Below are 13955 nucleotides of genomic sequence, written 5' to 3'. Positions count from 1 at the left end.
AGTTTTAGTGATGAGGGGCGCCTGGGTGGCGCCGTCGGTTAAGCGTCCGACTTCAGCCAGGTCACGATCTCGCGGTCCGTGAGTTCGAGCCCCTCATCGGGCTCTGGGCTGATGGCTCAGAGCCTGGAGCCTGTTTCCAATTCTGTGTCTCCCTCTCTCTCTGCCCCTCCCCCGTTCATGCTCTGTCTCTCTCTGTCCCAAAAATAAATAAACGTTGAAAAAAAAAAAATTAAAAAAAAAAAAAGAAGTTTTAGTGATGATAGAAAAGTTCTGTATATTTGTGCTGTCCAGTGTTGTTGCTGCCAGCCTCATGTGGCTGTTGAGTGTTTGATAATGTGGTTAGTGCAAGTGAAGAATGAATTTTTAATTTAACTTTTAATGTAAATACAATTTAAGTTAATTATGAATTAAGCCAAAATTTAATTTAAAATTTAAAAACAAATTTAAATCTGAAGACTTAAGGTCTTTAATTTTTTACTTTTGTATCCTGTGTTTGCAACATCGAACGGAGTGGTCTAATTCTGCTTCACTGATAAATGCTTTCCTCTGGGGAAAGATAACTTAAGGGAATGGTATCCATAATGCCTAATGAATGGCTGACCTATATGTGATTATAGCCCCCTTTTCCTAGTGATAAAGGGAGTTAGCACAAGCACTGTGTGCGGGTGGCTGGGGGAGAACAGTTTAAAAGCTAAAGTGTCTTTCTTTGACATGGTACAAATTCATATCCAGCATCTTTAGTGGCCTTAGCAAAGCTGTCTTGCCAAAGTAAAGGGTATCTGCGGTGAGTTGCATCAGACTCTTAGGCTTATCCCAGTTTTCCTCTGTTACAGACGCTGCATTCAGGTAGTACATAAACTACTTTGCTACCAGAAGAAGTGTAGAGTACGCCTGCATTACACCTGGCGGGAACTCTGGTCAGGTAACTTTCTCTTCTGAATTCATCTTCTTTCTCTATATTTTTTATGAGCCTCTAGGGCTAGGCACAGATGAATTTTTTTTTTTAACTTTTTAGTTTGTTTAGGATGCTTCTAATCGAGACCTGGGAATGCCACATATCTGTTCCATACTTTCTCTCAAATTCCTTCTCCCCCATATTTTTTTTTTTATTAGCCAGTAGAAACAATTGAATATATCTGAGTTCTAATGATTCTTGCTTTGAGTAAGAGTGAGGTAGGAGGAGTCCGTACAAACTTGGATTCTCCCTCCATTCCATGTGGTAGCAGCATATGGACTATAGGGAGTCTTCTGTGTTTCCTCAGGATGAGTAATCTCAGGAGGAATGTCATAGGGAGAGGGGGCGGGGAGGGGGTGGAGAGATGGGGGGAATCCTGTTCTTTGTGTTACATCTGGCGTTATTACTGTTTACAGACAGTGTCATTTGTACCACTCCCCCTGTGCCAGAGACAAAAACAGCAAATTACAGTGTTTACTTTTGTCTTTGTATCCATTTGGTAGCCCAGTAAAGTCACAGCCACCCCTGCTGGCGGGAAGTGGTCCTTCTCTAAGGGTACAATTAATGCTGGCTTGCCACCCCTTTCTTTTGTGTAACTAAATTGGAGGTTTCAGGAAAGCAGAGGAGACATGCTCCCCGAGGCATTTGCTTGCTGATAGGTCCTGTGACTTTTGTGACCTGATGGTACAATAAAGTCTTTTTCAGATGATTACAGTGGATGAATGGTTGCCCCACCCATGAGAGCTTCTCTGTATTCTCAACAGAGGAGGGTGTGTTAGTGTCAGAGCCTTTATGAGAAACAGGCCAGTAACTCCACCACCTCCCATGGAATTCATCTCACTGTTGTGACACATGGTTTCCTCCCAACCCAATTTGGCTTTCTAAATTTAGTCCTCTATAATGGGAAGTAGAGATCTTTAATTAATGGATTAGCAAGTTCTTTGCAGTTATTGCCAATGGTGGTGAAGGGTGAACAGGAGAAAAACACTAAGTGGCGATAGTGGCATTTTTGTATTTTAGGAGAAAAGAGTATGATTGTGTGAAAGTTTGAGATTGAGGGAATATCAGACGGTCTAAAGAGATCAAAAGAGATTGAAATGACTAAAAGGCAGTAGAATCTCCTGGGTAGAAACAATTCTTTTTAATATACAGGAGTATTGTGGTTGCCTGTAGGATAGTTATATGACTGTTAGGTTCTAAAAAGTTAGGTTTAAAGAGAAAACACAAAAATGATACAAATCTATGGATGTTGGTACAGTTGTAGGACTTACAACGAGTACAAATGGCTTATGTCTGTAACTGGGGTTAAATTACCCATTGTAATATTAACGAGTTCCTGAGGCATAGGACTTGTACTAGAGTTCTCTGCCAAATGAGGTTAGGTCCTTTTCCTATAGAGACTGGGTGAGCCTCCTGGAACCCTGGCTCCGTGTACACGGAGTGTACAGTGAGATGGAGAGCAGCAGGTGTTAAGGAAAGTTGCAAAATACTACACTAAATCTGAGGCATCAGAGCCCATAATAATGTATAATATTGCAATCAGTGAATATAAATGTGGCTGTGGTGGATCCACCCACTCCTTGGCTGGCAGTACCCCTCATATGTTGGTATGCCCATGCTTTACTCTTTCTTTGCCTTCTAGGTTTAGGGATTTGCTAGAGATGTTTGAACCTCACGCTGGAAAATATGCTGATGTGTATAGATGCTTGACATACATGTGCTGCAAACTTAAATGAATTTTATTTGTAAGTAAAACTGATAAGACATGTGTTGTTAGATTGGACACACAGAAGCCGTTGGGTGTCTCGGAAGCAGTTGGCTAGGGCCCAAATGCCTTTTGTCGTTTGGAATGTGGGTGTGTAGTATCACTGTGCTTAGAATGGTGATTTTATCCCTATGCTGTTTGACTATAGTCAGTTGCTCTTTGTTATTGGGGAGGTGGCCAGAGGTCCCCTTCCAGATACCCATATGGAATTCCTAGGCTTGGTCTTGTTGACAAGAAGGCAGCTGTATTAGTTGGGGGTTTGATCCTGCCTGATATGTTGGTTTTGCATATATAAGCCCTGACCTACTCCGTGCTGCCATTGTCTATTTATATGGTGCCTGTCACCATGGTATTTGAGTATGTGGGGAAATATATTTAGGCTAACTTCAAATAGAATAGGGAAAGGGATAAGTCCTGCCTCTCTCATTGCCCTCTTTTTAGCAATCACTATTTTTCCCTAAGTTACGGAAAGTTCAAAAGCTCTTCCTTCTCTGACCTCTAGACTGCCTAGATCTCCTATTTTAGGTAAAAGATTAGGTCTTAAATCTATTCTCTATAGGGATAGAAAACTAGGTTTTATGATCAGATTCTAGGAGATAGGTCTTTACCTTTGAGAATATAATGAAAAATGATCTTTGTGTCCAGAAAAATGCCCATTTGTACATATGTATTTTGCATATAATTTTAGAGAATTCATGGCCCCCCTGAAGCCATCCATGATCCTTTGCTAAGAATCCCTGTCTTGGGGTGCCTGAGTAGCTCAGTCAGTTAAGCAGCAGACTCTTGGTCATGATCTCACAGTTTGTGAGTGCGAGCCCCGCCTTGGGCTCTGCTTGGGATTCTCCCTCTCTCTCTGTCTCCCTACTCCCCCCCCCCCCCCCAGCCGCTAGCACACTCCCTTTTCTCTCTCTCTCAAAATAAACATTAAAAAAAAAAAATTGAATCTCGGTCTTAATTTTAGGTTGCATGGCCTCCTAATTAATTCCGTTTTCACAGAACATCTTACTATCTGGTTTAATATTTTTCATTTACCGATCATACTGTATTCCTCCTGGGAACTTTACCTTTACAGTCTCCTCTCTGAACTTCTTAAGCTAAAGAGCACATTGGTCACTATATCTTAGTTTCTGTGTCTTCCTACAGCACTTTGGGTTTCTATTTTAGCATACTGTATTGTTTTGCTGTGTTTGCATAAGTCTGTATAATGATTTATTTAAATATCTTTCTTTCCTCTTAAAGTTCCTATAGTGCAAGGCCTGTGTTTTTATCATTGCTTTATCCTGAGCACACTACTTGGCTTATAATAGGCGTTCAGAAAACATTTGAATGAATAAATAAATGCGTAAGTGGACATGTGGAATTTCCATAATTGATGAATCAACATTCTCTTAAAGTAGCGTGGTGTTATGTCTCTGCCTGAAAACAACAACAACAATGATAACAATAATAGAACCCAGTAGGATGTTTGTTGTCATGTTTCTGTTGAGCTGATTTCATCACCTTTTTATTTGAATTGTTGATGTGACAGGGAGTGGTGGGTGATTTCACTTTCCTTTGTCTGTTTCTTCCTTACCTACAGATACATGGATTGCTTTTAAGTAAAAATGGAAACTTTGTTGGTTTCTAAGCCATTAACCAAAGAATGAGCAGAATGTTTAGAGAGAAGCATGTAGTTGTTAGAGGAAAAGACCTGAACAAAGCTTCATGGGTGGAGTCAGCTTTTTTCACTTCCTCTGCAGGCAGAAGGGGCAGTGGGGAGGCAGTCTGCATTTAAACACTGTAGCTTTCCATAGTCCTAAAACATGGGTCGATTTAAAGGCAGATTTATACTGACATTTTATACTCGACATTTATCTATGGATCACAGTCCTTCTTACCCTTTCACTTTGCCACATCCCTGGTGATGTCATTATTTTTATCACCATTTGTTGGGGAAGGGAGTGGAGGTGTAGAAGGGTAAGTGCCTTGCTAAGGATCATGGAACCAGATACTAAGCAGAGTCATGATTAGAACTTAAGAGTTCCTGACTTCTATGCTCAGACGCAGATCACTAGGCAACATTTGCCTCCCTGCAGGAAGAAAGGCCCCTAAAGCCCCCAAAACAATCTGTTCAGCTTCACTGTGCTAAATAGCATCCAGAGCATTCACAGCTTTGTGAAAAAGAGAGAAATTGTACATGGCCTGACCTTTTAGATACCTACTGGGAGATATGGAAAACCCAGAGAGTGTCACAGCTCTGTGGATCCAGCTGGCTTTCTCATCACTGGCAGAAGCCTGTGACTTCATGGTTAGGTATACCTTGAGACTGGGAATTGAGAGGCTTTTGTTGGAAGCTTGTTACGTTGTAGGTGTTGTCATACAGGACTGAAAATTTTCAAGAGAAAGACTGACCTGAGCCTTAGGTAGATCTGTGCATTCTTGTATAACTTTGACAGCTTTTCAGCCCTTCCTGATTTGGGGAAACTATCCTTTGAACTTTTAATTATCAGCTTTTTTTTTTTTCTTGTTTAGTTTCTTTTTTAAACTTTCAATTTAAAAACATTTTTAATTTTGATATAATTATAGAGTCAGGAAGTTGCAAAAATAGTATAGCGAGTTCTCGCACCCTTCACCCAGCTTCCTCCAATGGTGACATCTTATATAACTCTACAATATTGCCTCTTTTAGATTTGAAGAAGGTGTAGGGAGGAGGGAAGGACAAGCAGTAAACAGCTAGAGTAGATGGGAAGAGGAATTTTGGCAGCTGCTGTTGCTATTTTGTTTTTAAAATTGCTTTTTAAATTGTTCTTCCTCTTTCCCCCAAATTTTCTCTGATGTAGGAGAAGATGTTACAAGATGTATTCTAGGCTTGATGTGCCTAATTAAGAGTGCTCTAGCTTCCATGTGCAAAAAGATGGAGGCTTCTTTCTTCTGTGGATAATCAATTCCTCTTAGAATGTTTTAATACAGGGTCATTAGAACACATTTTTCTGTTTCCATAATTTGGTTACGAAAGATTCTGTACAGCAGCGTAGAAAGCCCCAGGACTGAAAAAGAATGCCAGGAAACTCTTTTTTTCCTTCAAATCACCACATTTGGCTAAATCTGAAATTTATACTATTTTGACTCTTTCTTTCATCCCCTCAGAAACTTGGCAGAAGCAAAAGATAAGAATTTCTAACAGGTTTAGCCTGTTAGAGGGAGAAAAAGATTCCCACCAGAAAGCCCCTAAAAAGAGTGAGAAATCTCTGTTCTTTTCTCTGCACATGAAGTCACTTCCTATCCAGAGAAATGTCAACTCTTACAGGCCCATTAGCATCTTGTCAACTAAAAGAGACAGAGGAAGGAGTAGCTGTGCTTTTGTTGCTTTGCCTGTACTAGTTCTAAAGGAACATATCATTTGGTTTCATGAGATGCCATTGTTTCTAGATCTCCAGTGAGCAGGATAGGTCTGTGACTGGTTTCTGTCATTTTGGCAGGTAAAGTTCTTGATTCCACATCACATGCCCCCACTGAGACACGGTCTCACTGACTATTAGATTTCTTAAAGGGTGATGATTTTGGCTACCTTTCAGCTAGGCAGTGCTGGAAAAAATAAGCAGGTGGTATAGGGCCCTAGAAGGCAGTGGCTTCTGAGCAAGGTTACAGGCGGCTGCACAGGAATGAGGTGGATGGGATCCTGCATTTCCCAGAGTCTGAGTTCCATCTGGGAACTTTCACCTAAGGGCTCATTTTCATGGTAAAGAAGAGGGTGTGTGGTAACTGGAAGAATTGCAGTGTCCCCAAGTAAACGGAGACTTAGAGATAGCTGAGAACCTTATTTTCCCTTCTAAGCAGACTACACTTCAACAGCAAGGAAAATGTAAGATAGAACCTAATTTCCACTTCCAGAAAAGATTTGTAGGGGTGCCTGGCTGGCTTAGTCAGAAGAGCATGCCACTCTTGATCTCGGGGTCACGAGTGTGGAGATCTCGGGGTCCTGAGTGTAGAGCTTACTTAAATAAAAGTTTAAAAAAATGATAAAGAGAGGATTTGTTCTTTTTTCCAGTTCATCTGGAGGACTGTGGAGTCTTCAGCTGTGCAGCCTATTGATGTACTTTTTTTTTCTTATTGTGGTAAAGTCGCATAATGCTTACCATCTTAACTTTTTTTTTTTTAACGTTTATTTATTTTTGAGACAGAGACAGAGCATGAACGGGGGAGGGTCAGAGAGAGGGAGACACAGAATCTGAAACAGGCTCCAGGCTCCGAGCTGTCAGCACAGAGCCCGACGCGGGGCTCGAACTCACGGACCGCGAGATCATGACCTGAGCCGAAGTCGGCCGCCCAACCGACTGAGCCACCCAGGCGCCCCACCATCTTAACTTTTTAAATGTACAGTTCAGTGATGCTAAATGTTCACATTGTTGTGCAGCCATCACCACCATCTATTCCCATAACTCTTTTCATCTTGTAAAACGAAAACTCTATGCCTATTAAACCAGAACTCTCCATTCTTTCCTTTGCCAGCCCCTGGCAACCAGCGTTCTACTTTCTGTCTTTATGATTTTGATTACACTAAGCACCCCAACTAAGTGAAATCCTACAGTGTTTGTCTTTTTGTGACTGGCTTATTTCACTTACTGTAATGTCCTCAGGTTTAAGAAATCAGATTCTCCCTCAGACTTGGCATTTTTGGTTGTTACTATTTTTGTTTATTATTTTTATTTTTATTTTTGTAGGTTGCTTCTGCCCAGGATCAGCCCGAGTATAAACGTTATGTCTTCTTCACTCTCTTCTGAGACTTTTCTTGGGCGTGTGCAGTCACTTTTTAATTTTCCCTGTATATGCAGTTGTTTTACTTTTTTAAGTTTATTTATTTATTTTGAGAGAGTGAGCGAGAGAGAGCATAAGCGGGGGAGGAGCAGGGAGAGAGGGAGTGAGAGAATCCCAGTCAGGCTACATGCTGAGCCTGATATGGGGCTCAGTCCCCTGAACCAAACCGTGAGATCATGACCTGAGCTGAAATCAAGAGTTGGACACTCAACTGACTGAGTCCCCCATGTGCCCCTATGTGATTGTTTTTGAATGTTCTAGTCTTTAATGTCTGGCTCCCAAAAGGAGAAAGACAAAAGAAATGAAGGTGGAGAAAAAAGGGGCACTTGGCCCTTTAAATCTTGTGGATGTAATTTATCTGCATGGGACAGGGCTTGCCCATCAGTGAGGGGAGGTACAACAATAATGGCTGCCTGCTTTCTCTGCATCTCTGTAATCAGAAGCAACAATCAGCTATCAGAGCACAGATCCCCAGTATTTGGAGGACAGGGTCCTTTTTGCCCACCTTAGCTCCTATAGACTGCTGCAGGACCAAGTGCATAGCTGCTTGCCACATGGCTGGTGGGGAGCAAGTGGGGGATGGACAGCTGCTTCTGTGGTAAGAGCTCAGATTGCCCAAAATTAACCAAAACTTACGTTCCAGGTCTTCACCAGAAGTTGCCAACTTCTACCAGACTTCAGAGTTCCACGGTAGTTAACATCAGACAAATTCTGCTACTGCAGTTACTGTCTAGGTAGGGAGAGAGTTTCCTGGTACTTCCTACTGTGCTGTCTTCCCAGAGTCCTCCCACTGGATATACTAACTTTTGTGTTCTGTTCACCTGGAGAGGCTCATAATGCACAACCAAAGCCATTTCATTCTCTTGTTTGATTCATTGGCCTCTTTTAGTGAGGTGCTTGGGTTTGCAGCCAGACAGATGCCAATATTCTGAGAGGCCACCTGGTGTATCTTAAAATTATTCTGTTGGTAGGTATTGGCTTCTAAGTCCTTCCGGTGCCACTTTGCTCACTGACAGTGAGCCTGCTGATTCTTGGCAGTGTCCTTGGGTAATCGGTGATTTTGTCCAGAGATGGTGGAATTGGCTAGAGTTTATAGTGCCTCTGGGGTTTTGGAGGCATTGGCTTGTTACACTAGTGCTATTTCTAGCCTGTCCTTGGAGTTCCTCTGCCTTTCTTCTAAGCAAGTGAGATGCTAATATTGCTCTTTTATCAGTCACTGTGAAATTACCCATTTCCCCAAATGAACCTGGTTTGATTTGGATCTGTGGAGTCTCATCCTAACTCTAGGCCAGGCCAGAAAATGGGGCCTCGTTGAGTCTTGTCTTTGCTTTCTATCTCTTTTTTTCTCATAGTATGTTTAAGCTATTCAAACAGGCAGAGAGCTCTCTGACCTGATTCTTTTGAGACATTTATTTGTACTCTGCTAGAGGCTCTCTGTCTCCTTCTTGTTTTTAATATTATTTAAATCTCATTCACTTGGTTTTGTGATTAAACCTCCCCTCTGCTTCTCTGAGGCAGGCATCTGAGCTACCACTTAATTGTGTCTTCCTGTAGTTGGCTTGTTCTCTGCACCTGGTTTACCTTAATGTGGGGGACAGGTTGTAGTCCTGGAGAAGTTCCCGTATCCATTATTCATTCTACTCTTCTACATGACAACACAGTTTGCTGCTACTCTCTCCTTGAATTCAAAGCAGTTTAGGGAAAAATCTGGGCAAGTCCTCATTATGTGGGGTACATTAATGTTAGGAGCAGCTCTGCAAACCAGGTTCCTTGTGGGGTGGGAGAGGCCTGTGTGCAGTGGCAGGATTCTCAGGTGGATAGTCCCAGAACCTGTACACTCTCCTATATTCCACATGTGTCTCATACAGAAGTCAGAACTTCAGTGCACTGTTGCCATACTTGATGCACAAGACTCCCCAAGGGAGGGAGCTTGGGCCAAAACTAAGTGTGAGACTGACAGGCCCCTCTAGTAGAGTTAAAAGAGGCAGCAGTTGCAGCCAATTTGTAGTTCCTGAAAAAGAGCCCAGAAACAAAGTTTTCAAAGTGCCTGGTGGAAAAGACTTTCCAGTGAAGAAACAAGTGTGTATGGAGCACCCATTTCCCTACAGCTAAAACGTATAGGATGTGTAATATAATACCTCAAGTATTTCACTGACGTAACTTCTCTATTTTTCCACTCTGTGTAGGTTAAGAGTTTTTGGAGCCAGGTATCTGGATCCTCCTTTTGTAGTGTTAGCAAAGATTAGGAGTCTAATCCAGGATTCCTGAGGATTTCCTAGAATATTGTTGGTACTTAAGTGCATTGGTAGCTTTGATTGTGAACTTTGATCATTATTCTGGAGACTGCCATAGTGTTATCTTGAAGGCTACTCAGGATTCATTTTGACTTTTCATTCCTGCCCAAGAGTCCATGGTTCTCTGTTGATTGTGTATATTTGGCTCTTTTTCTTTAACCCATCAAAGAGGAAACATTTTTGCATGCTTGGCTGGGTACTCCATACTATATATATGTATTGTGATGTAAAGTGTAGCTGGTCCCTTATGCTGAGTACATAGAAAGTTTTGATGGGTGTTTGTAGGGCTCATGCTTGTGTTGGTGGAAAGAAAAACATTGACCTTTTATTTGCTTTTAATTAGTAAAACATACATAACATAAAATTTACCATTTTTAAGTGTATGATTCAGTGGCATTAAGTACATTCACATCATTGTTGCAAACATCTCCAGAATTTTTTTCATCTTCCCAAACTGAAACTCTCTGTACCCATTAAATAATAACTCTATATTTCTCCCTCCCCACTCCTGGCAACCACCATTCTACCTTCTGTCTCCGTAAATTGCCCAACCTGGGTACCTCATATAAATTGAATCATTTAGTATTTATCTTTTTGTGACTGACTTCTTTCACTTTGCATCCAAAAGCTGTGCCCTTCTGTTTTGTGGGGATGAGCAACCATTGCTCTTCAAATGAGCAAAACTATTTACACAGTGTTGAGTTATTATAACGTGGGCCCTTCTTCTTTGGAAATATCTTAGACTAAGGGTCAAGTCTTTGGTAAGGAAAAGTGGTGTAGTCTCTTCTCCCCCTTCAAAAACTATTTATTTAAAAAATGGAAACATGGGGGCACCTGGGTGACTCAGTTGGTTGAGTATCTGACTCTTGGTTTCAGCTCAGGTCATGATCTCATGGTTTACGGGTTCAAGCCCCACGTTGGGCTCTGCGCTGACAGCACGGAGCCTGCTTGGGATTCTGTCTTCCTCTCTTTCTGCCCCTCCCCTGCTGTCCCTCTCTCTCTCAAAATAAATAAATAAAAACCTTAAAAAGATGGAAACATGATAAACTAAAAGGTTAGATTTTTTTTAAGTACATCCTTCCCCTCTTATCTCCACAATGACTACAACATGTACTTGATACCAAACTCTTACAAAGACTAATTAACAACGCTATGTTTATACAACCAACCCCTTATCTTTTATAGTTATCTTAACTCTTCTCTCTACTGCTACTTCTGTGACTGTCTGTGGAACAGTTTGGCTGGTCATGTGCCCAGACAACACCAAGTAGACAAGTGGATAGATATAAAGGGCAGTTTTCTAAAAATATGTGTATGTGTGTGAAGAGTGGTGAACCAGGAGCCAGCCAGCATGAGCTCTGTGCTACTTATGTGTTGGCACTGAGATCCCGAGTGCCAGTTCTCTACTGTCCTTGAACCTGTCCCTGGCTGACATCAAGCTATTCTCTTCTTTGGTCTGCAGTTAAATCCTGTGCATAACTCTATACCATAACAGCTTATGAATAAGCCTTGCTGCTAATTATTTATACCAGTGTTTTTGTTTTGTTTCTGTTCTGATTTTGCATAAAGAAAGGGGATCTTGACTCCCTTTAAAATCCAGATCCAATCACATTCCATGTTCAGTATTTAATTTTAAAGGGGGCAGAGCTGAGTGAGGAGTGAGGGGTATAGGCACAGTTTTAGTTGACAGTTAGTGATGTTTCTCCCTTTCCTCTCTCTCTTTCTCCTTCCCCTTCCGTCCCCCTGCATGCTGGCTTCCTTCCTTCTTTCCTTCTTTCCGTCTTTCCGTCTTCTTTCTTTCTTTCTTTCTTTCTTTCTTTCTTTCTTTCTTTCTTTCTTTCTTTCTTTCCTTTCTTTCTTTCCTTTCTTTCTTTCCTTTCTTTTCTTTCCTTTCTTTCTTTTCTTTCTTTCTTTCTTTCTTTCTTTCTTTCTTTCTTTCTTTCTTTCTTTCTTTCTTTCTTTCTTTCTTTCTTTCTTGATACTACAAAGGAAGCAGAAACAGAGAAGAGGGGATAGAGGTGTGTGAGAGGTGAGCTGTAGAGAACAATGAGAGCAGATACAGAGGTCCTGCTAAGGCGTTTGATGCTGAGAGAAGCTGCTTGGGAGTCTTAGTGTTGCAAATGGACAGTAGAGAGGTAATAATGAGGTATTAAACACCTGTACTCTAATAAGTAGCTCAGGACCAAGAGAAAAAGTGGACCAGAAATGTGAAAATAACCTGGAATAGCGAGTAGGTAGAGAAAGTTATAAACTAGAGTCTAGAGAAGTGTTGGGAACAGTGTAGTCAGCAAATGTAAGCACACCATTTATAGGTAAGTGTCTTTTCCTTTAACATAAAACTCCATTTGGAGTTTATTTAATCCACCTTTATTTAATTTTAATGGAATGGCAGAAAGAACACTAAACCGCAGACCAGGTTTTAGTCCCAGCTTAGTCACCAGCTCCTTGGGGTGGGTGGGTGGGGAGGGGAGGAAGTGTTTTCTTATCCAAAAACAAGGGAACTGGATTCATGATCTCCAGGGTCCTTTCTAGTTCCAAAAATCAACTATATTGAAAGCTCACAGGGGCGCCTGGGCAGCTCAGTCGGTTAAGCTCAGGTCATGATCTCACAGTCTGTGAGTTCGAGCCCTGCGTCAGGCTCTGGGCTGACAGCTTGGGAGTCTGGAGCCTGCTTCAGATTCTGTGTCTCCCTTTCTCTCTGCCCCTCCCCTGCTCATGCTCTGTCTCTCTCTGTCTCAAAAATAAAAACATTAAAAAAAAAAAAAAAAAAAAAGAAACCTCACAGACTTAGAACTCCCACCACATCAGGTCAGAGGATAGCACACTATGTGTGTGTTGTAGGGGACACCACACAGTTGACAGAGTGAGTGCAAAGTCAGGGCGATGATGAAGGAGAAAGAAAGCACTATTCCACGGGAGGTTGGGGCATTCCCTCTTGAGGAATTGTGGTCCCTGATGTCAGAGGTTTGTGGGAGCCAATTTTAAGGTTGCTTTGTTCATTTTCTCTGCCTGTTAAATTTCCTCTAGAGAATGACTACTTCCAGGTGAGAAGACCCTGGCCTTTTTGGGATGTGGGGGCAGGTCGGGGTCTGCTTGAATTATCAGGGGTAGAATGCGGGTTCTCCCTGGTGCTGACAGTATCGCAGTGCTGGATTCTCCTTCTCAGTGCTGTTTGGCTCCACTGATGTCTGTGGTAGTTGGGACACAGGGTGCCTCTTGGTCTGTGGCAGAATTGCTCTCTTCCTCCCCTTGTATTTATCACTTTGTCATCCCTGGCTCTGAATCCCAGAGATCAAGACTAGCTGTAGTCCAGCAGAGAAGCAATAAATCATTGTTCCCACTTCCTTTTCTCCAGGTTTTCTACCCCTTAATTACCACATAACCACTGCTGAGGCTGCATCTTTTTGCTGTGTGTGTTGGGGACAAAAGTCCTCGTTGATTGGATGTGTGCAAAAGCTGCTTTGTCTCTCTCCAACCATTATGTTTTGTAGAGTGCCAGGTGCTCTACCCATCCTTTTCTCTTGTCTCTTGTGAATTTATAGAGTCTGATTGTCAGGTTATTTATCCATTAACAGGGCTTGTCCGAGCTCTGGGGGTAGGGAGTGGTGTGGGCAATCCTTAAATAACTCAGCAAGATGATCTTCATTGAAGATAGATGTTTGGGCTAGCTTAGTCATTTTTATGTGGATTTCAGCTAGACCCCTTCATTCTCTGAGCTCCTGGTAGGAGTTAAGCAGGTTGTGTGATCTAGAATGGGCTCCTATGGAGCTTTTTTTGGGTCTAGTCCAACAGATTGCTTGTTAACAGACAACATCAAAAGGGCCACCTGCCTGTCATTTGCCTTTCCATTATGAAATCTCCGAGAACTGGAGTCAGCGTAAGGGTGAAGAGTTCATAAATGAGGATGCCTATCACCTTCATCTCTAGCAAGGCTTTTTTGCTATTTGAGGGGAAGATTCAGGCTTTAGAAACAGAACGTAGACAGGCTCTTGTACTTTTCCTTGCCTGCTGTTTCTTTACTGTACCTGTGATTTCAGAGGTTGAGAGTAAGGGGTGTTGTGTGGCAGGTGGCAAGTGTCTGGAGAGTCTTACTCCTACTCATCATTGCCTGCTGTTTCAAATCAAAGCTAACATCTTTTCTCGAGGG

The 13955-nt window shown here is 42.0% G+C and overlaps 1 protein-coding gene across 1 annotated transcript in view; it reads left to right on the top strand.

Annotated features, from left to right (window-relative positions):
- The window catches only part of ARMH3 (armadillo like helical domain containing 3), a 175519-nt gene that overhangs the window by 53179 nt on the left and 108385 nt on the right, over nt 1-13955 (top strand). The window contains exon 20 of the mRNA XM_043597329.1: nt 834-922. Within this exon, the coding sequence (XP_043453264.1) occupies nt 834-922 (89 nt within the window). The remainder of the gene's footprint in view (nt 1-833; nt 923-13955) is intronic.

This window comes from Prionailurus bengalensis, chromosome D2 (assembly GCF_016509475.1).
Source record: "Prionailurus bengalensis isolate Pbe53 chromosome D2, Fcat_Pben_1.1_paternal_pri, whole genome shotgun sequence".
NCBI classification, from domain to species: Eukaryota; Metazoa; Chordata; class Mammalia; order Carnivora; family Felidae; genus Prionailurus; species Prionailurus bengalensis.
This window is presented reverse-complemented; position numbering and strand designations above follow the sequence as displayed.